This window comes from Chenopodium album, chromosome 26 (assembly GCF_948465745.1).
Source record: "Chenopodium album chromosome 26, dcCheAlbu1.1, whole genome shotgun sequence".
Classification (NCBI taxonomy): Eukaryota; Viridiplantae; Streptophyta; class Magnoliopsida; order Caryophyllales; family Amaranthaceae; genus Chenopodium; species Chenopodium album.
In genome coordinates, this window is record NC_137859.1 from 8,233,852 (window position 1) to 8,257,515 (window position 23,664).

The 23,664-nt window shown below is 32.3% G+C and overlaps 1 protein-coding gene and 1 pseudogene across 2 annotated transcripts; one reads left to right on the top strand and one right to left on the bottom strand.

The window, feature by feature from the left end:
• The first annotated feature begins 13,486 nt into the window (after positions 1-13,486).
• LOC145617642 (proline transporter 2-like) lies at positions 13,487-20,550 on the top strand. 2 transcript variants are annotated; one of them, XM_081672365.1, is made up of 8 exons: positions 13,487-13,643; positions 16,463-16,687; positions 16,796-16,890; positions 17,217-17,403; positions 17,999-18,123; positions 18,248-18,463; positions 19,264-19,494; positions 19,581-20,550. In XM_081672365.1, the coding sequence occupies exons 1-8, from the start codon at positions 13,526-13,528 to the stop codon at positions 19,728-19,730; spliced, it is 1,347 nt and encodes a 448-aa protein (XP_081528491.1). In that variant the 5' UTR covers positions 13,487-13,525; the 3' UTR covers positions 19,731-20,550. The 2 variants fall into 2 exon arrangements, with proteins under 2 accessions (XP_081528491.1, XP_081528490.1); XM_081672364.1 differs by lacking the exon at positions 13,487-13,643 and adding an exon at positions 15,443-15,938.
• Positions 20,551-20,707: 157 nt separating this feature from the next.
• LOC145618413 (putative pentatricopeptide repeat-containing protein At5g37570 pseudogene) lies at positions 20,708-22,828 on the bottom strand (annotated as a pseudogene).
• Positions 22,829-23,664: the final 836 nt, after the last annotated feature.

Consider the following 23,664-nt stretch of genomic DNA (forward strand, 5'->3'; position numbering starts at 1 on the left):
ATTTGTGGTTCATGTGTTTGTATTATAGGGAGGTTGGTGGGCAGACAAATAATGGGCTTGGATTTAGCATTATAGAACTAAAGCTGTATTGGGTATGGGTCTGGCTGTGTAAGCCCACATCCCGTGTCAACGTGTCTTGTGTCAAAGCGAATCATATTTGTAACAAGTCACAAAAAAATTTGTATAATGTTGGATTGTTGGGTGTATGTTAATTTTTTTTTTTTATAAATGGAGTCCATAAGTGATCAAATGTCATGACATGCCATGCCAACGAATTTTGACTACTTTAATAATTTATTTGTAAATTAGTTAATGATAAACACGCAAACATACTCATCTTGCTCATGCTAACTTTTAAAATAATTTAGGGGGCGCTTGGTTCAAACAATGGTATGGGATTGGAAAGAGGAATGAAACGTGGGTGGTATGGGGTTGGAATTTGATACTTGATTTCATGTGTTTACGTAGGAATGATAGTTTTTCTTTTAATTTTAAACTTAAAGGTATGGGTATGAGCCATACCCACCTCCCCCATTGGATTTCAAAAACTCATACCTTGGGAATTTGAGATATGAGCTTGAAAAATAAAATTTCAAAAACAAACACAAGGTATGGGTTTTGGTCATTCACTCATTCTAAACTCATACCTTATACCTATTATGCTTGAACCAAACACCCCCTTACTACTACGGTTTTTTTTTTTTTTGACAAGTACTACTAGGTAGTATATTACTAGTATATGATTCCTTAAAATTAGATATTATATTATTCATTTAAACTAATGAAATGAGCTATTTAGAATATGTTTACAATTATCTTTTTATTAATGGATTGATGTTACTATAAAAAAGTTATTATAAAGTATATAGGAGTAATAATAATAATTAATAATTCATATTCAACTCTCTATTAATGCTTATAAATGGAAAAAAAATGCAAGAAAATTACCGAATATTTTACAAAAAATTAAATACAAGGTAAATAATTTATATTAAAAAAAAGGTATTGAATGGAAAAAATTTGTGTATACAGTAAATATGTACATCCGCTGAAAGTAGTTCTTAATGGATCAAAAGTTATCCAAAATAAATAAAAGTTACTTCCCCGTCAAAAAAAAAAACAAAAAAAACAAAAAGTTACTTCAATATAAATGAAAACTAGATGAAACTCGTGCGATGCACGGGTCGATTTTTTTTCTTTTTTTTTTTAATATTTTTCATATTTATGTGATTACATTTGTTATTTTATTATTGTACGTAATATATCATTTTCTCCGTATTTGTTTTAAAATATTAGATAAAATTCTCGATCTCAAAAGATAATATTTTGTATTTAATTATTGTAACCATTAAAATCTCATTGGTCAATTATGGTAGCACTTGAATTATTTATTGGATATAACTATTGTTTATAATCTTACGTGGCACGTTAACTAATCTTAGGTGGCATAATCTTATTATAGCGTTTTAAAAATATTAATCAGAAATACTTGCGTGGACCTGGTTCACAATAATATTATTGTGGACCTGAGATTTATACACACGCAACTGACATTATATTGAACATAGTGACCCTTATTTTTAACATAGTAACCTTATTTTTAACATAGTAACCTTTATTAAAAGTTGTATAACGTTTAATACTATTGTGAACTTGAAGTACGACGTTATGACCCTAATTTTAACAGAGTGACTTTTATCATTTATATTGACCTCATAAAATATTTCATTAAAAAAATTAACTTCTTATACCCTATATATTACCAAAATGACTTTTATTTTCAACATAGTGACCTACATTTTATTATAGTGACTTTTTTTTTATTAATAAAATAACCATAGTTTCTCTAATGTTAGTGGTCCACAATAAATTAGTGTGAACCAGGTCCATTTAAGAATTTGTAATATACACATATATTAGATTAGATTAGATTATCCGGTTTAAATAAAAATGAGATATACTTTATTGATATAATCAAATCTCAATGGATGAAAGTGAGAATATCACCCTTATAAAAATTATTCAATTGTCTATGTATTTTAAAAATCATACAAAGTTGAAAATTAACCAAAAAAGATAGAAGTTATCCAAAATTAATGGATAAAAGTTTCCCGAAAAAAGAAAAAAAATTGCCAAAAAAAATACACTAAAAAAGGGTTTAATACTGTTTTGACTAAATCTTTACCATCCAATATCTAAACTCTCAAAAAATTACTTTTATTATTTTAAAAAATAACAATTCTACAACATAACAAATTCTACCCTAACTAAACTCCGAATTTCTAAACTTATCTATCTACACTTAATCATCCTATTCTCTTTCATTAAACAAATTTTCTTTTAACAATCACACACCATAATCCATTTGAATCAAAAAACACACCATAATCCATCAAAAATTCCACATTATTAAACAAAAAAAAATGTCGCCCATCAAAGATTTATTTTTGTGTCGATTGTCGACCTCAAGCATTCGATGGTTCGATGAGCTAAAAATTCAAGTCCTTTTCGCCGAAAATCTCACTAGTGATCCTAAGCCGGGTGGTGATTTAGTCAACAAGAAGCCATTGGAGCCACCGCGATTTTATGTAAAATCCATGGTTCGAGGCCAAAAGTTGCGCATGAACCAACAAACGACTAAAATACAACTCACAAGAAATGAAGAAGGGACGTCTTGCGTTATATGGAATTACCCTATGACGTTCAAGATTTGTATTCAAAGTCTATTTCAAAGTCCTACACTCGAGTTTCGTGTGATTCAAGTTAAAGAGAATAGGTCGGACCAAGAAATTGGAGTTGCTAGCGTGTTTCTTAAGGAATTATACAATAAGGCATCTCATACTCATTTGCGCTTACCGATCAAGCCGAAGTTCGGAGAATCGAATAAGGGTTTTCTTTGTGTTTCCAAGGTGATAAATTCATGAAATAGGAGTATTTACAAATTTTTTATTTGAGCCATTTGCGTCGATTTCTAAGTTGTTTATTTAGTGTTTGTTTGGTTGACGACTAAACCTTCAAAATCGTGGAAGTGGAAGAAGATTTAATTTCTTTTATAGGAATTTGAACTTCCTATACAAATTTAAAGAAAGTTTGTTATGTATTAAGTGTTAATATTGCAATAGTTACACCTTTTTTTATTAAAAAAATTCTTTTCATGTACATCCGTTATTTTTAGGGAAAATATCTATGTTTATTTAATTTTAATTTTCTTCTGTGTAGAAATATTGATTAAAATAAGTCAAATGATATAGATGAAATTTATATCGATTTCCAATAAGTTGACTAGCAGAGTAGCAGACTAGGTATATTCGTGTTAAATGTAAGTAGTATTGTAAAGTAGGGGTGTTGTTAGTGGGCTGATACTCTGATAGCCTGATATGGTTTGCTGAATTGTTGCACATATGCGCAGGTTTGGGTCATGTTGATGGTTCATTAAAATAAGTTCATGCAGTTAGAAGTTTACACTCTAAATTGATGACAATGAAACTCACATTATAAAAATAAACATCTTTTGCAAAACTATTCCTACTTAAGATTGCACGTTTACAACAGTAGCAACCTGGGGCTACTCACTAGTTTACCCTTAAAAAGATGAATATATGTGGAGTAAATACTTATGGATTGAGTTAGGGATTGGTTATGGGAAATTCCCCAAAAGTAAATCAACTCCTACTAGTATGGCTTATATTGATCTCATAACTCCCTCTGTTTTTTTCTTTTTTTAATTTTATTTTATTTTATTTTATTTTAATTTTAAGTTTTACACTTACCAATTATTGATTTTTTTTTTTTTTAAAGTGTAACACTTTTATTTTTGGCAAATAACTACTTCGTACATTTTTATCTTTCTCTCTTCCAATGGTCTCAATTAAACCCATAACTACTTTTTTACTTTTTAATAAAACATTAACTTCACTATCCTATTCTACCCTATAATATATTAACAGAGCTTTTTCAGTACGGCAGGTCACATGGTGCGGCAGGGTTACTTGTATTCTGGGTTACTTGTTTTTGGAGTTACTTGTATTCTAGGGTTACTTGTATGGATTACTTGAATGGGTTGAGTAACACCTACCAGTAACCCCAGACCAAAACCTCGTACCAAACCAATAACACCTTACAAGTAACCACTGAACAAAACCAGTAACACTCATACAAGTAATCCCATAATACAAGTAACACCTATAACGGCTATAAAGTAACCCCTGACCAAAACTAGTAACACACATACAAGTAACCCCAGAATACAGGTAACACCTACAAGTAACCCCGGACAAAACCAGTAACACCTACAATAACACTATACAAGTAACCCCTGCCGCACCATGTGGCCAGCCGCATACAAAAATTTGTAATATTTTAATGCTCCAATTACCTCACTTACCTCTTAGCTTATTATATTAAAGTAAATTTAATTGTGTAAAACTATGTGCTTTAAAAAAAATAATAAAAAATTGAGGGATTAAGGGCCTGTTCACATTTACTGAGCTGAACTGAACTGATTGGAGCTGAACTGAACTAGACTAATTAGAGCTGAACTGAATTGAATTGAGCTGAAATGAATATTTTATGAGAGAGAAAAATTAGGAGCTGAATAGAACTGAACTGATTGGAGTTGAACTGAACTGAACTGATTGGAACTGAACTGAACTGAAATTAAGTATATATGAGGTGTGGAGCCTTAGAAAACTAAATAAAGGTTAACATAACTTTAATTATGTTTTCCCGTAAATAGATACAATATTTATAGTGCCGATCTGAAAACGAAATAAAGGTTAACTAATAAGCTAGCAAAAAATCTAATGAAAGTGCTAAATATTACTTCCTCCGTTTCTTTTTACTTGCAACACAGCCTTGTGGCACGTATTTTGAGGTCGAGTTTATATGATGTAAACGGACAAATTATTTAAAATAATTTTTACAAATTATACTTAACCCTATTCTAATGTTCGTGTAAAAATTATATTGATAAAATCGTTCGTTTATCTACACTAATCATCTCCTAAAACTGCGTGCCTAAAAGGTGTGTTGCAAGTAAAAAGAAACGGAGGAAGTATATGTTTATAACAAAATATTGCTTGATTAAATTGACAAGATGTTATGGAGCTAAATTTATGTACATTCAATATATAATGTCTTCGATCACCATGCATATTGCGAGGTTAAGCTTTAGTGGCTTTGATCCAGATATTTCAACAAAGCTAGGGTTAGTTGTCACACACAATTTATTTTTCTTTTCTTTTCTTTAATTTGTTGATTGTAAGTTAACCAAAAAATGGGTTGTTGATTATAGGGCCATGCATTTTTGCGTTGCAACTACTAGAACCGCAAACTTGTCACGAGAAAAAAGGTGCCAAAAAGTAGGTAGCTTCGGTGTGAAATTTTATACGGAGTATATCAATTCAACTTTATTTATTTAATTATATTTTTTTTTTTACCATTTTGTGTTTTTGTTAGAATAATTACGGGAAAAACATAATTAAAGTTACTTTCAAAGATTAAAAAAAAAAAAAAAAAAAAAAACCCTACATTTTCATTAATAGTAGTAGGATCATTAGGAATCTAGGATGAGGACCATGAGGTGTGGAGCGCTTATAATTTAAAAATGTGTCACATATCTATGAGTTCCGCTAAATCCTCACTTAATAGAGTCATTACTTTTAAACTACAAACAATCATTCAAATTGCTATCAATCAAGGAAAAGGAGAAATGTGGGGGCAACATTATTATTGCGATTATGAGCATTATGAATATATCTCAAGGGAATCGATGAATAAATTGAATGAATATATAAGGATATATAAAGTGATTTTATATTTTCAAACTATTAAGCACCTTGTGACAAATAATCGTGCTTAGTTACTGTTCACATTTACTGAACTGAACTGATTAGAGCTAAACTGAACTGATTGGAGCTAAACTGAATATTTTATGAGAGAGGGAAATTAGGAACTAAACTGAACTGATTGAAGCTGAATTGAATTAAACTGAACTGAAATTATGTAAATGTGAAATTTTGAAATTGCATGGTGAGAATGGTGTGGAGGAGGACGGTGAAAGAGACATCATTTTGATGGTACAGGTGCGATCGATGTGAATGTTGTCCCTCAGTATAATATCTTGTGTCACGTTAATATATTTCTCTCCCTTATTTGTAATGAAATTATGGATGGTGACGCTCAGAGTAAGAATACAGAGAAGGCAAGCTTAATTAAGACGGGGAAGAGATAAGAAATTACTGCGGAAACAATTTTCTAATCCGGCCTAAACACCATTGTTTAAGTTGCAAAGTGCAAGTATGTCGATTTCTTTTATGCTATCTAAAAATTTTGACGTGTGAAACGTGATGTAGTGTCGCATTAGGCTAATAATAAAACATGGCCGGGGTAGCTAATTTCACGTTAATCAGTATATGAGAAGTTTATATAATGCATTTAACGTGTACGTAATTAAGTTTTCTTATTGTATTATGGGCAAAATTCATTATATTCAAATGAAGTGACAATTGACAACCACACCTTAGGATTTTCAAGGCTCAATTCTTAAAATAATTGATCACGACAACCCTACTGCCCTACACGGCTACACGGCTACAAGACTACAATTAGCATATTATAACCCCAATAGTACTTTTTTTTTTTTTTTTTAAGGGTCAAGAATTTATATAGGGTAAGATTTTCTCCATTTATATACGTAGTATACAATTTCATGAGTACTTGTTTACTTTTTTTAGGTGATGAACCATCAAATATGTACATTAGGAAACCTTTCTTTGTACGATAAATCTGGTATATGTGGTAAGTATGTCAGAGTCTATATATGAATAAAAAAACTAAGGGAATTTTTTTTTTTTTTTTTTAATTTTTATGTGTTCTACCGGCTTAGACTTTGGGCTAATCCAAATTCGGGATCAGTTATGAGTGATTAGGTTTTAGCCTTCTCCCAATTGTTATAGTGTGGGATTGAACACGCAGTCTTCCTTACCAAGTGCAGTCTCAGTCACTACTACATCAACCGCTAATTGGTTTTAAACTAAGGGAAAATATGTAATTTGTTAGATTTCGAGAAAATTTCTTAATTTGAAACATATATGTCCGGTTGCAACTTTTAAGACTAGTACTAACCGCGTTAGGAAATTAACCTAGCAATATAAGTATGCATAATACATAAAAGTTTATCCTAAATATATGACAAAGATTGTCTTAATATATATAATCTCTATTATAATTAATGATCCCATCAACTGCATATTCATGAAAAAAAAAAATTGTATCCATAAAAAAAAAGTAAATATCAACAAATCAAAATGAACAGAACAAAAATTATATATGATTAAATCGTGATTCCATAGTAGATGTGTTTGTTCATAGTTATCAAGAGTTGGATTTTCATATTAAACTATATTAGGAGGATATTATTAGGGATTATCCTTTCGTGATAAGAGTTCTGAATATTCCCTAATTTTCATATTTATTTTAGTTTGTTTGGGAAAGATTTCATAGTTTGACCTCAACAAAGAATGAGGAACACTTGGAGCACAAAGAGTGGTGCATGGAAGAGCATGCATGGGACAAAAATAACAAGAATACGCGTATAATCTTAACATACAATTAGACCGACTTTTATGCATAAAGTTTTGAGCTGACAGACAAGATTTTATAGTTAAAAGTTAATGCATTGTTATATTTTGTTAAGATAAGTAGGTATCAATGGGAGATAGCTACTTTGATCCAATAATTTCAAAAAATAGGGACAAGTGTTGAGTTAGATTTCAATATTATTATCCTTTATATATTAGAAATAAGTTAATTAAGATATTTTCCGTATTGATTAATTTTGTTTTTATCTTAGTGGTTGTTACCGACTTACCGGTATCTAAAAAACAAAGGAGAAAAAAGACAAACTTGAAGAGCATAGATTATCAATGTTCGTTGTCTCGAGTAAAGGCAAACATCTATATATCATACGATTGTAACATCCTCTAATCAACTAGAGTATGTACGAGCATATTAACTTTGAAAATACAAGAATTCCAATATAATCTCCCAACAAGTCGATTCAAAATGTGGTAACAAAAACATGAAGAATTAAAGAGAAAAGTTCTAACTTTAATATATGTCAAAAGAGAGTGATATTCGATCTCTTACCAAAAATGTTCTTGCTATTAGAGAAGATAATGATGAAGAGATTCACCTTTTCTCTTTTGATTTATATATGATAGGTACAAGAGTTCTTATCCTTGCAAGGAATTTATGTTTAAAATTGTACTTTAATTTTGATACTCTTTTTCAAAAGAAAATGTTTTCCATATCGTTTGTCTTTATGCACCAATTATATACCTATCTTATTATTATTATTTTCTAAGAGAATACCAATCTTATCATTATTATTATTATACTTATGATCAATATCACAAATTTTTATAAGTGGCTAGCATATGATGTGCCACTTCACATACAAGATTACTAAGCATAGTAAGGGTTATAATGGATGATTAAGCAGGGTTACCTTAATAAATTACTTCAATGGGAAAATAGGGCTACTCTCATAATAAAAAAACTCTAGTCATTCTTTCATCATTCAAAATAAAAGAATAGGCGTTACTTGAATGAACAATTGGGTTTACTTATTAATTACTCGATATTACTCATATAAAAATTTTGGGTTACTTTTATAGACAAATAGGGTTACTCTTATGAATTAATGAGGTTACTCATTCAATTGAATGATAATTACTCTTATAAACCAGTATATAGCCACACACAAGACATACTAATCAGATGAGCCTTTAATTTAACACAAATTCTTATATGTGGCTAGCCACGCCATCAAGGAGGTTCATTCGTCAGTGTTGTAGAGGTTACTCAGTCAGGAGCTACTCGGTCAATATTATAAGGGTTACTTTATTCTTTATAAGTGGTCACATAGTGTATTCAGCCGCACAAAAGACGTGTTGTTTATTTAAAAAATGCTTATGTTTTTTTTTTTTTTTTTGAAAAGGCTATTTATTTATAAATTGAGGCGGGAAAAACATCCATGTGATGTAGAAAAATTACTCCATAAGTGTGATAATATCACGTGACATATAATTTAATAATGCAAGCAACACATATTATACACTTATACAATTATATACCATCATAATGAATTAATGTTGCATGTGTTTTATTTATAAAAACATTTGTAGCCTATCATACAACACTTTTACACCTTGAAACGAAATAGAAATTAAAGGAAAACCAAACTAATCAAACAACCTACAACCCTACATTAACTAAAGCTAAAAGCAGCGTATACTTCATGTGCCTTAAATGATTTGTCCCTAGGGTTTTAATAGGATCATAGGTTTAAGTGATTTTAGTTTGTTTTTTTATGTATTAATAAGGATTATCCAAGTATTAATTACAACTCTAATAAGGTCTAATAAGATAAAATTGTGAATTTATACAAAACCGAGTGAGGTGACACATTTTTTGACAAAAAGGGAAAGGAAATTTAAGGGAAAAAAATTTATTGGACAACCTTAAATGAAAAGTGGGATGAACTTCACGAATTGGAGGGAGTAATTAAGCTGTTAAAAAATTACCTAAGTATTAGTATTGAATCATTTGAATGATACAAAAAGTGATGAGTTGAAATGATCAATGAGTATAATTTGTTTATTAATAAACTGACTTTGTCTTAATTACTTTATTTTACTTATTTAAATCTTGTAATTTTTGAAGCAAATATATAATATAATCTTGTCTATATTTTATAGTCCCTAATCTAGCAATAAGAGCAACTCCAATAGTAAGCTAATTAGCAAATTTGGTTGTTAAGCCACATAAGATCTCTAAATTAATCTCTTTTGTAGCTAGTTATGCCCCAAATGTTAGCTACTAGCTTATGATTTAAATGAGTCTTAATTTCTTAATTAGCTTTTTAAATTTACTTTTATTAATATATCAACCCCTCCTTTTAGCAAGTTTTTTCTTAGGAAATTTTGATTTTTACCACCTTCCAATAACGACTTTGTCGAATTTACCACCTCCAAAAAAAAAAAAGATTTACTTTACCACCTCATAAAAAAATTAAACATCAGTTTTCCCACCTTCACCCTGACTCCGGTGACGGAAACTGCCAGTGAGGCCCACTAACTGTCACTTCCCTCCAATTTATTTCATTTAAACACGATTTCCCTCTCTCTCCTCCTTTTCTCACCTTCCATAATCAATTTCTCACCGAATTTCTCACCTCCTCATCAATTTCGTCTCTCTCTCCTTTGATTTTTGCTGTTTCTCACTGTAACACCTTCTCTCTCCTTTGATTTTTCTCTTTCTCTCTGTAAAAACTGAAACCGTGGTTGAAATCGCGCTGGAACCAGAAAATTGCTACACATCAGCTTTGCTTGTCATCTTCATCAGGTGGAGGGAAATTAATTGTATTTCAACACCAATCACCATTATCTAACCCTAATTTCAGTAACCAATTAAGAAATCAAAAAACCCCAAATTAATTTAATGTTGCATGAACCCTAATTTTTTAAATCAAATTGGGGTTGAATTGATATAACAAAGCGTTTTATTTCAATTATTCTAAGCAAATGCATCAAAATCGCACAAAGATTTGCAAAAAATTACAACAGAATAAACACAAATTGCTTACCTGATTGATGTTTGATGTCGAAGAGTTCAATTGATTGCTTTACAATTTGATGGTTTAGGATTGTTAAGGTTGCCCAAAAATACTGATTTGTGAATAAAATCGCAAAAAAAATACCCCAAATTTGAAGAATTCGGTGTAGAAATGAAGACCTAGGTTTAAATAGAAGAGAAATCGAGAGAAATTGGGGATAAAATTCAAAAAGTAGCCGTTATGGTGGGTCCCCATGCGTTTTCCGTCACCTGAGCTCAGACGAGGTGGGAAAACTGATGTTTAATTTTTTTATGAGGTGGTAAAGTAAATCTTTTTTTTTTGGAGGTGGTAAATTCGACAAAGTCGTTATTGGAAGGTGGTAAAAATCAAAATTTCCTTTTTCTTAAACTAATTTCATTTTTTATTGAAAAGCTGACAAAGTACGTTTATTATGGTAAAATAATGTAAAATGAAAATAAAAATACGAAGTATTAAAAATAGGCAAATTTTGGGACATCAATAAGGAATATTGACACAATGGCGTTGTTTAGTAGTAGTGTTTCAAGTAGCGATTAACGTTTGGACCAAGTCAAATTATATTAATAGGATTAAATAAGATTGGTTGCTAAGGAAACGCTCCATGTAGCGATAAGTGGTAGAGGTAGTGTTTTGTTAGTTTTTCACATAGGTTAAAAATGTTAGCGTTTCACAAATTTTGTGTACTTTATTGTATTTTAATATTTTAACCCGCTATTTTTGTCAAACATTCATACTATTACCTATTACATAAACAGCTAAACTCAACCTTATACTAATTGGTAGCTACCCGCTACTCGATCGCTAAAAGATGATCCCTCCATTCTTGAAAGAAGGTAACATTTGTTTATTTTACGCAATTAATAAGAAAAATAAGATAGTGAAAAACATTGATTAGATGTCACTCACAAATATCAAGTATTAAGACATTTAAATAACGTTGAAAATAAGAATGTTTGCATTGGTAAATAGTATTTAGTTGATATGAATACTTGCATTGAGAGCAAGTAAATAATACTCCATCCGTTTCATAATGTTAGTCCCATTTAGATTTTTTTAACTCTTAAAAATTAGAGAGAATCTTCTAAATTTCTATCTATATATAATAACAAACATATTCAAATGAGATCTAGCTAGTTTTATTCATCTTGACGAGTACTTTATTAATATCTAATTTTTATAATTTTTTCTCGTGTGAGATTAAAGATATTTGCAATCAAAGGTTTGCATCGATATACGTAAATAAGACTTACATTATGAAACAGAGTAATAAATAGAATAATTGCATTGGAAATAGGAGTATGAGGGGAAAAGTGAGAAAAAATTTAAATTAATCTAAAAAAAGTTGAAACATAACCCTTAAAAAAAACGTTTAAAATGACAAATATAACTCTCTTTTAGAAACCATTTTGGGAATACAAAGTTTAGATTTTACTGAGTTTACCGAGAAGGTCTACGGTTCGAGTCCATATAGCCCTACTAAATATATAGTAATTTAATAAATTAGTAATATTTGAGTGTTAGTTAAAACCAATCAACTGCAATTGAATGGAAGAAATAGATCTAGGAACATCTTACTTAGGGCCTGTTCTCTTCAGCTTATTTTCAGTTCAGTTCAGCTCAGCTTCAATAAGTTCAATTCAGTTCTTATCTTAATTTTTTTTCTCTCATTTCAGCTCAATAAGTTCAGCTCAATAAGTTCAGCTCAAGCTCAGTTCAGTCAATCAAAACAGACTCTTAGATTTGTTTAGTAGAATTTGATTTGTAGCCAAGCCTAGGTTTGAATTTGAAAAGAAATTTCATTGGAACATTGTTAAAGAGAATTTCAAACGGATGGTAATAGCAGGTTTTGCCAAATAGGACCTATGAAATTGGGAGAGTAAAAATAATATGGAGCAAAGACAATTCAAATGTTAAGCCAAAAAAATAAATTGTAAAGAGATATAATTCATATAAAAAAATAAAAAATAAAAAATAAAAAATAAAAAATAAAAATAAATAAAAAATGACTTTTGTCATTATTCATTATTATTTAACATTATATTTAAATTAGAAAGAAAATTCTTTTTTTTTTATAAAGAAAGATAATCTTTTAATATAACGTTTATATTTAAATAGTTAATATCATACGTAGTATTATAAAGGGGCATATTACAATCCAGTCCCTGGATCTAGCAATAATAGAGATCACAAGTTTACAAAATATGAAATTACCGACATGAAATTTGCAGCCAAATATCGTTCCTGAAATAAATGACAATTTTTCATACTCATTCATAAATCATAATGCCCTACTATATCAACTTGTCTATATTTTTGATTGATGGAGCTTGGAAGTGGTGTGGATCCCATCTACTTTCCTCTTCAATGAGTGGTGTTGCGCAAATTTTGCATTTGGTACTGTTTTGCTACTTAACTAAATTAAATGGAGTGAGAAAAGAATGCATCGTAAATTCATAAGACTATGTCATATCCTTTTTACTCCTTATTTGATGATATGAGTTAAATCTGATTGCCAGTTAAATTAATTCCGAACAGAGAGAGTAACATACAGGGAGTCACGTTCCTTGCCGACCACTCCTCCGAATGCCATCCCTAGCCAACGTGAATAGACCACAACCTGCCAACATGCATATATTACCAACCATGATAGAGATCCTCACCAAAAAGTTGGGAAAAAGAGAGACAAATGAAAGAGGAAGTAGTGGCCAAGTACACATGGAAAATAATGAAGCAGCAGCCAGCAGGCAAAAGTTGTAATATATGGTCATTGATTGATGCATATTGATGGTCCTTACACATCAGATGTTTTCCTTATAAAGAAGTAACAATTGGCAAATGTAACAATATCACTCTCAAAAGTTTAAATAAATGGAGATAACAGAAAGCAAAATTAGGCAGCAAGAAACACTTAACATTGAATCTGGATCAATTAGAGATGATCAAAACCAAGAAGAGTGTCCTACTTCTGCTCACACTATTGGAAATGGTAAGTTTTTGTTCATCATCTAAGCTTTTAATTATTGTTATTTTTCTTTTATGTCATCATCTAAGCTTTTGAATTATTGTTCTGACAGTTCTGCTTATTAACACTATATGTCACAAAGTTATAAGTGCTAGTATAATTCCTATTCCATCTCCACGCCTAAGTCCGTCCGTCCATCCTATATGACATTATAAATAGTATGTGTGACAATTTATTATGAACAAAGGGAGTAGAATATTAGAAAGAAACACTTCTAATAGTGGGAAGGAGAGAAGACGATGTCTCTTGGATTTAGGCCTATGATGTCAATCATCACCCCGCCATGCACTAACTTAACAACAAACATACCTTTCCTAAGAAACATAGTACTGCGTACTTCCTTTGTTTCCCTAAAATTTCAGCAGTTTAAAACTGAGGTGAACGAGAAGACCTAAAAACAAGCAAGATTACTATAAGTTTAGTTTATGTTTAGCTATCTTCAAGTCATCAATGTAATCACCTCAATAATTCATGCAAGATTTATATAACAGCCCACAACCAACCTAGAAAAAAAAAAAAAAAAAAAGACACTAACCAAAAGTATGCAAAATTTAAATAACATCCTATCGCTAAACAGGAAAACTTTTATCAGCAAACATTTTGGTAACATACGAAGTTTTTCTCCATTTTATTTTATCCGAGCATGACTCGAGCACTACCTAGTTATATATAAACCTCGAGGGACCTCTTAGGCTCTCACTAGCCAAAGACACTGAATCACATATACAGGGGTAATGAGCTTATGGGCTGAGACACCTAAATCCTATCCCAACATGTTCCCCTCTCCCTTATCCTTGAGTCTCAAGTGATGAGATAAGTGACCACCGAGCCATTTTTTGTCTTCTTGAATATAACGGCTTCTTGTCTTATATGCAAGATATCGACTGCAACATTAGAAATTTCAGCAAACCCTCATTTTCTAGCACCTCATTATTGACTTGTGAGAAAAATATAAGTATAATTTATAAGATATTTGTTTCATAATAGTATTAAAAGAAAATGCAATTAAAGAAGAATCTTATAAATGAGCATATAACATCCCTCAAAAAGTATTGGAAAAGAGAGCATATAATCCTTATTGGATCTAGTTAAAAGCTAATAAAATAACCAATCAATCATTAATTCATTCATTTACCAAGCAACACTTAGCATCTTCCAACCTTGTGGTAGGAACTTGGAAGTTCATTCCGCACTAAGGGCACTTGAGAGTGAGTATCTCCTTACCCTCCCCTCCCCTCCCTCACTCCCAATGTATCTAGCTACCTAAAAAGATCATTAATTCATTTCTATAAATAAAAACATCACTTTTCCAAAAATATTGAAAATGACTTTGTTTGCTTGAATGAAAATAAATGAAAAAAATGTAAATTTTTGAGAAGTATTTTAGTTTTGTTCTCTCCATTACAAAAACTGTTTAGTACTGTACAAATAAAATTTCAATAAACAAAAAATATTTTAACTAGTAGATATTACTTTCAAGAACTTTCAGTAATTTAATTTAAAATAAACTAATGACTAATTAAAAATTAGTTATTTATTCAAAAAAAAAAAAGGTTATAATTGACAAAACCCAGTTTAATCATTAATACAAGTAATCGAGCTTAATCAACTGTAATCATTTTTAAACCCGTAAAAACAATTTATGCAGTAAAATTAATTCAGTTCAATAAATTTAGGTAAAGAAAATAGACCTCAGTCATAAATCATACAAGGCCTAAAGCCACGGCTGTATATTATGGCTTTATGTATGTTTTTTTTAAAGGTTAAAGGACCCACTTTTTAACAATAGGTCCAATGAATAAGACTCCAAATCTAAGCTTGGGACGGAGTATCTATCAATATTAATTCTTGACCATAGATGCACCATATATGCATTGCTAACATAGCATGATTGATCTTCAACCAAAAAACTGGGAATATTGAACAAAAAAAGAAAGAAATTAAAAAAAAAAAAGACAAAATTAAAAAAGGAAAGGAAGAAAATAAACAAAATTTAAAATAATTCACCACTGTCCAGTGTCCACCAAAACAAATACAGTATATAACGTTATGTGGTCCTTTAAACTTCATACCATACGCTCTCCTTATAAAAATCCAGCAAGTGGCAACAATCACTAAGCTTAGAAAAAGAAAAGAAAACTATGGAGACAGAAGGCAAAACTAGTCATCCATCAGCTGTTAACTTAGAATCAGGCTCTATAAAGAATGATGATCAGATTCTAGAGGAAGTTCCGACATCGGCTCATGCTATTGGGAATGGTTAGTTTCGGTCACTCGCCTTAGTCTGATAGAATCAAATAGCTTGTTTAGTATAGTATACTGCTTGTATCGTGTGATCTAGTACACTATTATATTTGTTCTGTGTTCCATTCATGACATGTTACCAAGACTTCCTTGACTTCGATATTACGTTACATTATATCTGCAATTCTGCATCGTAGTTGGTTAAGTCTTAGGGATGACAAATATGACATGTGATCAGATATTGTCACATAACTCACATTAGTATAGAATCTTAGTACAGTGACTATGTCCTTAGTTTGTTTTTGAGGGAGGAATGAAGATTACTTCTCATGTTAAGCCTAAGGTGCCAGTTCCCTCTACCATAGAGCAATACCTCTTAGCACTAGATCAGTAAGGTGTAAAAAAAGGAGGGAAAATTTGTTATCCTACACTTATTTAAATTTATAAATGTATCTTCTTAGATTCTTGAATTCTTCTATCTATAAGCTTGATGAAACAGAATGTTTTGACATGATAAATTTGTTATGGTTTATATACAGATTCATGGCAGCAGGTAAGTTTGATGCTTGTAACGAGCTTCAACTGTGGATGGATACTAAGCTTTTCAAACCTTATGTTGGTGCCCCTGGGTTGGGTATGGGGTATCGTCTGTTTACTTCTTGTTGGGTTCTTCAGTTGCTACTCAAGCTGTCTATTAGCAGGCTTCCACTTCATCCAAGGTCAGAGATTTATCAGATACAGAGACATCATGGGGTATCTATTTGGTTAGTATGCTAAAATAAACTACAGTATGAAGTTTTAACTTTATTATTCAGATGTATTTCGTTTTGGATATGAAGTAGACACCTAACATCAAACATCTAACTGTGCAGGGAAGAAATTGTACTATGTAACATATATGCTCCAATTTTCAACCTTTATTTTGTCAAATATGGGTTTCATCCTTCTGGGAGGCAGAGCACTGAAGGTATATTGTTCATTTAAGCTCCTTAAAACTAATAACATTCACACTAAAAGTTAAAAAAAATGATATGCAGTCTTAGTCATCAGTAGGAAAAATCCGCCATAAATGATATGAACACTTTTAATCTAGTGAATTATCAAGAAGAAATGGCTATGTTTGGCTGTGTGAAAATTAAATAGTTAAGGGTAATTTTAAATAATTTTGAAAGAAGTTTCCTTCTGTTAGATGCAGTTTGGTTATAATCAGCAGCTCCACCTAAAAGAAACAACATATAAGCAAATATTGAGAAGATCGTAATACCTGTTAAACTTGTAACGGTCTTCTTGCAGGAAATCAATCTGGTGTTCAGTGAGACAGCCTTGAGGCTCCAGTATTACATCATTATCACAGGAGTAGTATACTGCATATTTGCTTTTATCGTCCCAAACATGTCTGCCATGAGAGTATGGGTAGGAGCTTCTACATTTCTCACCTTCGGTTTCATTGGAGTCCTTCTTGCGGTATCAGCAAAAGATGGTAAGCTTAATGCTGTTAATGTTTATAACCTCAACCTGCAATAACACGTACAGATGCCAAAGAATTATGTAGTATACTAAATTTGATAGAGCTTCAAAGGTTTGAGGTATTTCCCCAGCAGCTAGGTCTGTCCCTAATCGGTTTTGTTAGGTCTTTAGCCTTTCGCCTAACAGGCTAACACAATTTTCCCATTCCTCCACAACAACACTAGTTCATTCCCCCAACTTGAGGTAAAACACGGAGCAAACCCTAATTCAGAAAGCAAAAACAAAAATAGCATTAATTTCTTTTTAAACTCCCTTGTCTTAAGGTTGAAAAGTGTGCTTCGAAATTCGTAACTCAAAACGGATAGATCTATCAAAATTTATGTCAATTAGATGCTGAACTGGATGTTGCATCCTTACAATGCCCGCTCAATGCATAAATAATGCAAGTGATGTGATTGTGTGTATTATATACAAATGCAAACGTGTGAGTGAATGAAAGCACTAAGCACAGTAAAATTTATACACATAACAATTGTTTCTTTAATTTAACAGTTCTACTCCACCAAATGCATATTTCAGCCCAACTTATTCATCCATTCACTTTGCAGGAAATTCTAACAGACACAGAAACTATGAAGTTAGGGGTAGCACAGTGGGTAAGGTGTTTAATGCCTTAGGTGCAGTATCGGCCATGATCGTAAGCAACAATTCAGGCATGGTACCAGAAATACAGGTGAAATATACCACTTAATATGAGCTTTGAGACTATAGAAAGTATATAGTTATGCAGAAACAAAGAGCAATATTCAAACTAGCTTCAATGAGACAATGACCAAATTTTATTTTAAATCGTGCAGTCAACTCTCCAGAAGCCAGTTGTCAGGAACATGAGAATTGCCTTGTGTACACAATATACTGTTGGCCTCATGGTATATTATGGTGTTAGTATCTACGGATATTGGCTTTATGGTTCAGATGTTCCAGATTATCTCCCTATGGCACTAAGCGGCCCAAAATGGGCGAAGATCCTGATCAACTTAGCTGTCTTTCTACAAAATGTCATCTCTCAACATGTATGTGTTATTTTGCTTCTTCTTACTTAAATTACTCCCCATCTCCCCCTTTTCATACTTCTGCTTCACATAAATTCCAGAATAAAATCATATTATATTAGACAAATCAGATAAGTTACGTAAGTCTGTTTCAAAATTTTAAATAAAAAAAAAAGGTCTCTACAGAGTACAGACTGCATCTACATTAATTCAAATTAGTAACTAAAAATTATTTCAATATCATAAGGCAGTTTAAAATCATGGTGGTGGCACTATAAGTAATTCTGACATGGAAGACGAAGAGAGAGGGTAATAGGATAAAGGAGTGATAGAGAAAGGACTGATAAACGAGGAATTACAGAATCCATTGAAACAACAAGGAAAAATTGTTGTTTTCAAAAAAACAAGGAAAAATTGTTGAAAGAGTCTCCAATTAGCAATAAACATTTTAATACATTACTTCGTATTACAGTAGTAGATCAATGATCCAGGTGCTATTTATTGTGTAGTTTTAGGCACATGAGCTATATTTTTTAGGTTTGGAGGGAGAGAATGAGAGGGGTCAAAGGTTTCACTACTACTACTTTACTAGGATATTTCTAAATAATATTATATTGAACTTCCTAAAAATGCTTTAATTGTAACCAAACAAGACTACTATAATATAAAGACATGATCGTAATATCTTCATACAACAAATTACAATGTCTCCAATTGAGCTCATAATCAAAGAAGGAATTTGCAAGGAAAGTATCTTAAGCTAATTAGTTGTGACTCACAATAGTATATTGATAACCTACGAATATTTCATACAATGTCAGATGTTCTTCCAACCAGTTCATGAGGCGCTAGATACCAAGTTTCTGAAAGTTGACGAGAGTACATACTCAAGAAGAAATATAAGAAGGCGATTTTTGCTACGGGTACTTGTATTTACAGGCAATACTTTGGTGACAGCAGCCATACCTTTTATGGGAGATTTCATGAACCTCTTGGGATCATTTACACTTGTTACATTAACTTTTATCTTTCCAAGCATGATCTTCATCAAGGTAACTTCTACCAAGGCTAAGCAGTTTCAATAAAAGTAACAACACAAAAATCAGTTCTAAATTTTGACTCTTATTTTATGTCATAGGTTAAGGGAAAGACAACTAGGACTGGGATGAAAGCATGGCATTGGACTCTCATCATTGTATTTTCCATACTAGCAGTGGCAACTACAATCTCAGCAGTCAGATTAATCATCAATAATGTTAGAAACTATGAATTATTTGCCAATCAATAATATATTGAAGTACATACAGGCAGCAATAGGCTCAAGTCAAGGTCATAGTGTTCCTAACAGTAGCTTCTACAGCATTGCTCCAAAATAAAAGTGCAAGAATGCCCCTGGCTGCAATTCTGGGGAATTGTTATGCAAAAAGTGACACAACCAGCACTCCTTAAATTAGAATATTATATAACTATGGATTTGCAAAGCAAAGCAGATGAAGGTTTTATCAACAAAAGATATAAAACAAAAGGGCCAAAAAAATTGCAACAGCTACTGGCAAGGACATGCTGGGGGAGTTTAGACATCATCTTGACAGAGGTAACTCACGGGGAAAAAGTTACCTTTCTTTAAGTGTTGGACTTGAAAGATGGCAGGACTGTCGGACGGAAACAGAGAAACAGCCCAAGGAGAATGTCAAATAAGCAATGTTGGAGAGCAAGAGAGGGAGCAGGAAAAGTTGAAAAACAGTGGAGACCAATTTAGCCATGCATAAAACAGAAAGGAGCGAATGGGCATGCAAATGGAGTTAGGGAGGGGAGCAGTAGCTCCCTACCCAGTTTCTTTCCCCTGAGATAGAGGTTGAACTACTACCAAGACCATGTGGAGATTATAGCTTCTCTCCATTCACTCTCCTTTTTACCTAAAACATAACCAAGTAGAAGATTAAATGAATTGCATGTGTAATTTTCCCAGATTAAGGTCTTAGAAGATAAAATCAATTCCTGTAATTATAGACCACCAAGTGTATGCAACCTTTCCACATTGGTAAAGCAGTAATTCAACTATATAGCATGGTACATTTGGATTTTTGGACATATATTAGAAAGTCCAATCTAATGGCGGCATAATAAATGTGTATGTAGCAGAGTAAAGGTAAACTACAGCAAAATAATGGAAGAAAAAACACAGCAGAAGCTTTCAGGCGCTTTAACAAACAGCATTAAAGTCGTGCAATGCAAAATTGTCTGACTTGCTTCAACGCTGACTTAGACCAAAATTTTATGCCAAATACAGCAAAAGAAATTGTAGAAAAATGTAGCAAGTTAAAGAAAGGTATACCTCAGCTCAAGCATATCTGGCAGTCTCACCTGCACTCTATATTCTGCACATAATCCAAGATCAGTGCCATGAGACATTGACTGTAAATGCGCTAGTTCTATTTAAAATGTACAAGCCAGCAATCATATTACCTAGATCAAACTAGAGGCACAGTTATTCTGAGGTGCCATTAGGAAACTGATAAGATATCTTAAATTGATAATGAGATCAATGAAAGATTATAGCTCTACGTATTTTATAATCAAACGGAAGGCTGATGTTCCTGTACTTGGACTCCAGAAAACAGAACAATGCACCTTAAAGCCTCAAAATCGGAATCCATCGTTACATAGTCTGTTTTCCCTTTGTCACGATCATTTACCCAGTGCACTCACACTGGGCCACTATAAACTCTTCCGTATTTGTTAGATTCAACCCAACTATGACCAGGTAATTTAGCTGTGATCTTTTTCTTCATAGCTTTTCGAACTCTTTCAGCCTCATCCCATTGCTCTCTTTCAGCATAGATACCAGAGAGAAGCACATAGTTACCAGTATTATTAGGTTCTAATATAAATAGTTCCTGAGCAACAAGTTCTGCTATTTCAACATTGCTATAAGTTCGACAGGCAGCAAGAAGAGCACCAAAAGCTGCAGGGCGGGGATCCATTGGCATACTCTTGAGCATCTTATACGCTTGCTCAAGTCTCCCAGCACGCCCAAGCATATCAACTACACAAGCATAATGATCTGCATCCGGCTCAATCTTGTAATCGTTTATCATGCTCTCCCAATATGCTAAACCATCATCAACAAGTCCCGTATGGCTACACGCATTCAATACTCCCACAAAAGTTATATAATCAGGTTCAACCTTCGCCATCAACATCTTTTGAAACACCTCAAGCGCTCTGATGCCATGCCCATGTGAAGCAAGGCCAGTTATAAGTGCACTATAAGGGTATACATCAGGCTGAGGAATCTCCTCAAATAACCGACACGCTTCTTCAATGTTGCCACACTTAGCGTGCATATCAACCAAAGAAGTGAGGACTTTTACATTTCGCTCTATGCCTTCCTGATCCACTAATGTCATGATCCAATTGGCCAAATCAGGACGTCCTAACTGTGCCAATGCAGATATTACAGCAGACATTGCAAAAGCATCAGGCTTAACATGTACTCCTTGCATTCTACGAAAATACCTCAATGCTTCATTCGGTTGTCCATTTTGAGCATACCCGGAAATCATAGCAGTCCAACAAACTAAAGTCTTCTCAGGCATAGCCTCGAAAAGGATTTTAGCCATATCCATCCTCTTATTTTTAGTATAACCAACTAGCATTGTCGTCCAAGTTACAACATTCTTCTCAAACATCTTATCAAATGTAGCTCGAGCCAAATCCAAATCACCACTATTCACATACCCTACAACCATAGCATTCCAAGAAATCAAATTTCTAACAGGCATTTCATCAAAAATCATCTGGGCATCCCCCATATCATCCCCAACTTTAGCATAAGCACCCAGAACAGCATTATAAGACTACATCTCTCTGCGGCATTTCGTCGAACACTTTGCGTGCACAACCCAACTTACCACATTTCCCATACATATCAATCAAAGCATTAAAAACTTCAACAATTGAACAAAACCCAGATTTCACAACACGCCCATGAACCTCACATCCATGATTAGGGTCACAAAGAGCAGCACAAGAGTTAAGTAGAAAAGGGTAAGTGTAATTATCAGGTTTTACATTACAACGAACCATTTGAAGGTACAATTGCAAGGATTCATAGCAGAAAAATGGGGTTTTAGAGAAAACTCTGATTGAGTGATTGAAGAGAAATGTAGTGGAGTAGTGAGAGAGAGAAGAGAAGAGGAGATGGGTGTGACGAGGAGAGAGAGAGGTGTACAGAGTAACAATGGAGGAAGTTATTGAGTGTTGTTCATGGAGATTGTGGCGTAGAATTTGAGCGTGAATTTGTTTAAGGTGAAAGATTGAATTGCAGTTTCTTAATAGAGATTGAATTGATTGATCTGCTGCTTTCATGATTGAAATGAGAGTGCAAAACTGCAAAAGAGTGAGTTAGTGAGTATTCACTGAGTAACAAGATGAGGTCGTGTTTCATCGCAGCGGTTATTCAAAATAAAAATAATTTATCCAGTGTTATTTCAGTAAATAAATCAACAAAAAATAAAAAGTTTCAATCAACATGATTTTTTATAAATTACGGAGTAATATTTATGAGTTATTGATATATATAGGAAAATGTCATTATATGAAGTAGGGCTTCTCATCGGTCCAAGATCAGACCGGATCGGATCGAATATTAGGATTTTAAGAACCGAATAACAGACCGATTAAATTGGTACCGAATCTAGACCAGACCGAAAGAATAGTTTCATTAAAGAATTTGAAAAAAGTAGAGAAAAAACTATATTTTAACGTTTTTTTTTATGTTTAGTATAAAAAATAACTTATAAAATTTAAGTTTTCTACCCTATTAAGGATAATCTTAACCATTATTTAAGGTTTCATGCATATTTTAATCAAAAAATCGGTCCGGTCCAAAACAGGTTCTTATAGGATTTTGGACCGGACTGAAGACGAGAAAAATAAATTTCCATACCCAAAGACCGGATCGATTAATTTGGTCCGAGGTAGTCCGGTCCATTTTTTCGGTCCGGACCGATTCACAAACACTCCTAATATGAAGTATTAATTGTATTTTCCCTATTAGAAATAATTGAGAGAAATTATTAGGGTTTTTTTTAAACAAAATATCCTAACTAAGAAACTACGAAAAATTTAACAAGAATAATCCTATTCTCTCTAAAGTACCCCAACCTTCAAATCTGCCCAAAATAAGGCTAAGTTTGTATTTTATTTCTCTCTTAGTA

Excerpts from the sequence above, each read along its gene's own strand:
- LOC145617642 (XM_081672365.1), top strand. The coding sequence starts at position 13,526 with ATGGAGATAACAGAAAGCAAAATTAGGCAGCAAGAAACACTTAACATT. Across the intron at positions 16,891-17,216 it reads TGGGAGGCAGAGCACTGAAG|GAAATCAATCTGGTGTTCAG; the intron begins GTATATTGTTCA and ends GTCTTCTTGCAG. Across the intron at positions 18,464-19,263 it reads AAAATGTCATCTCTCAACAT|ATGTTCTTCCAACCAGTTCA; the intron begins GTATGTGTTATT and ends ATACAATGTCAG.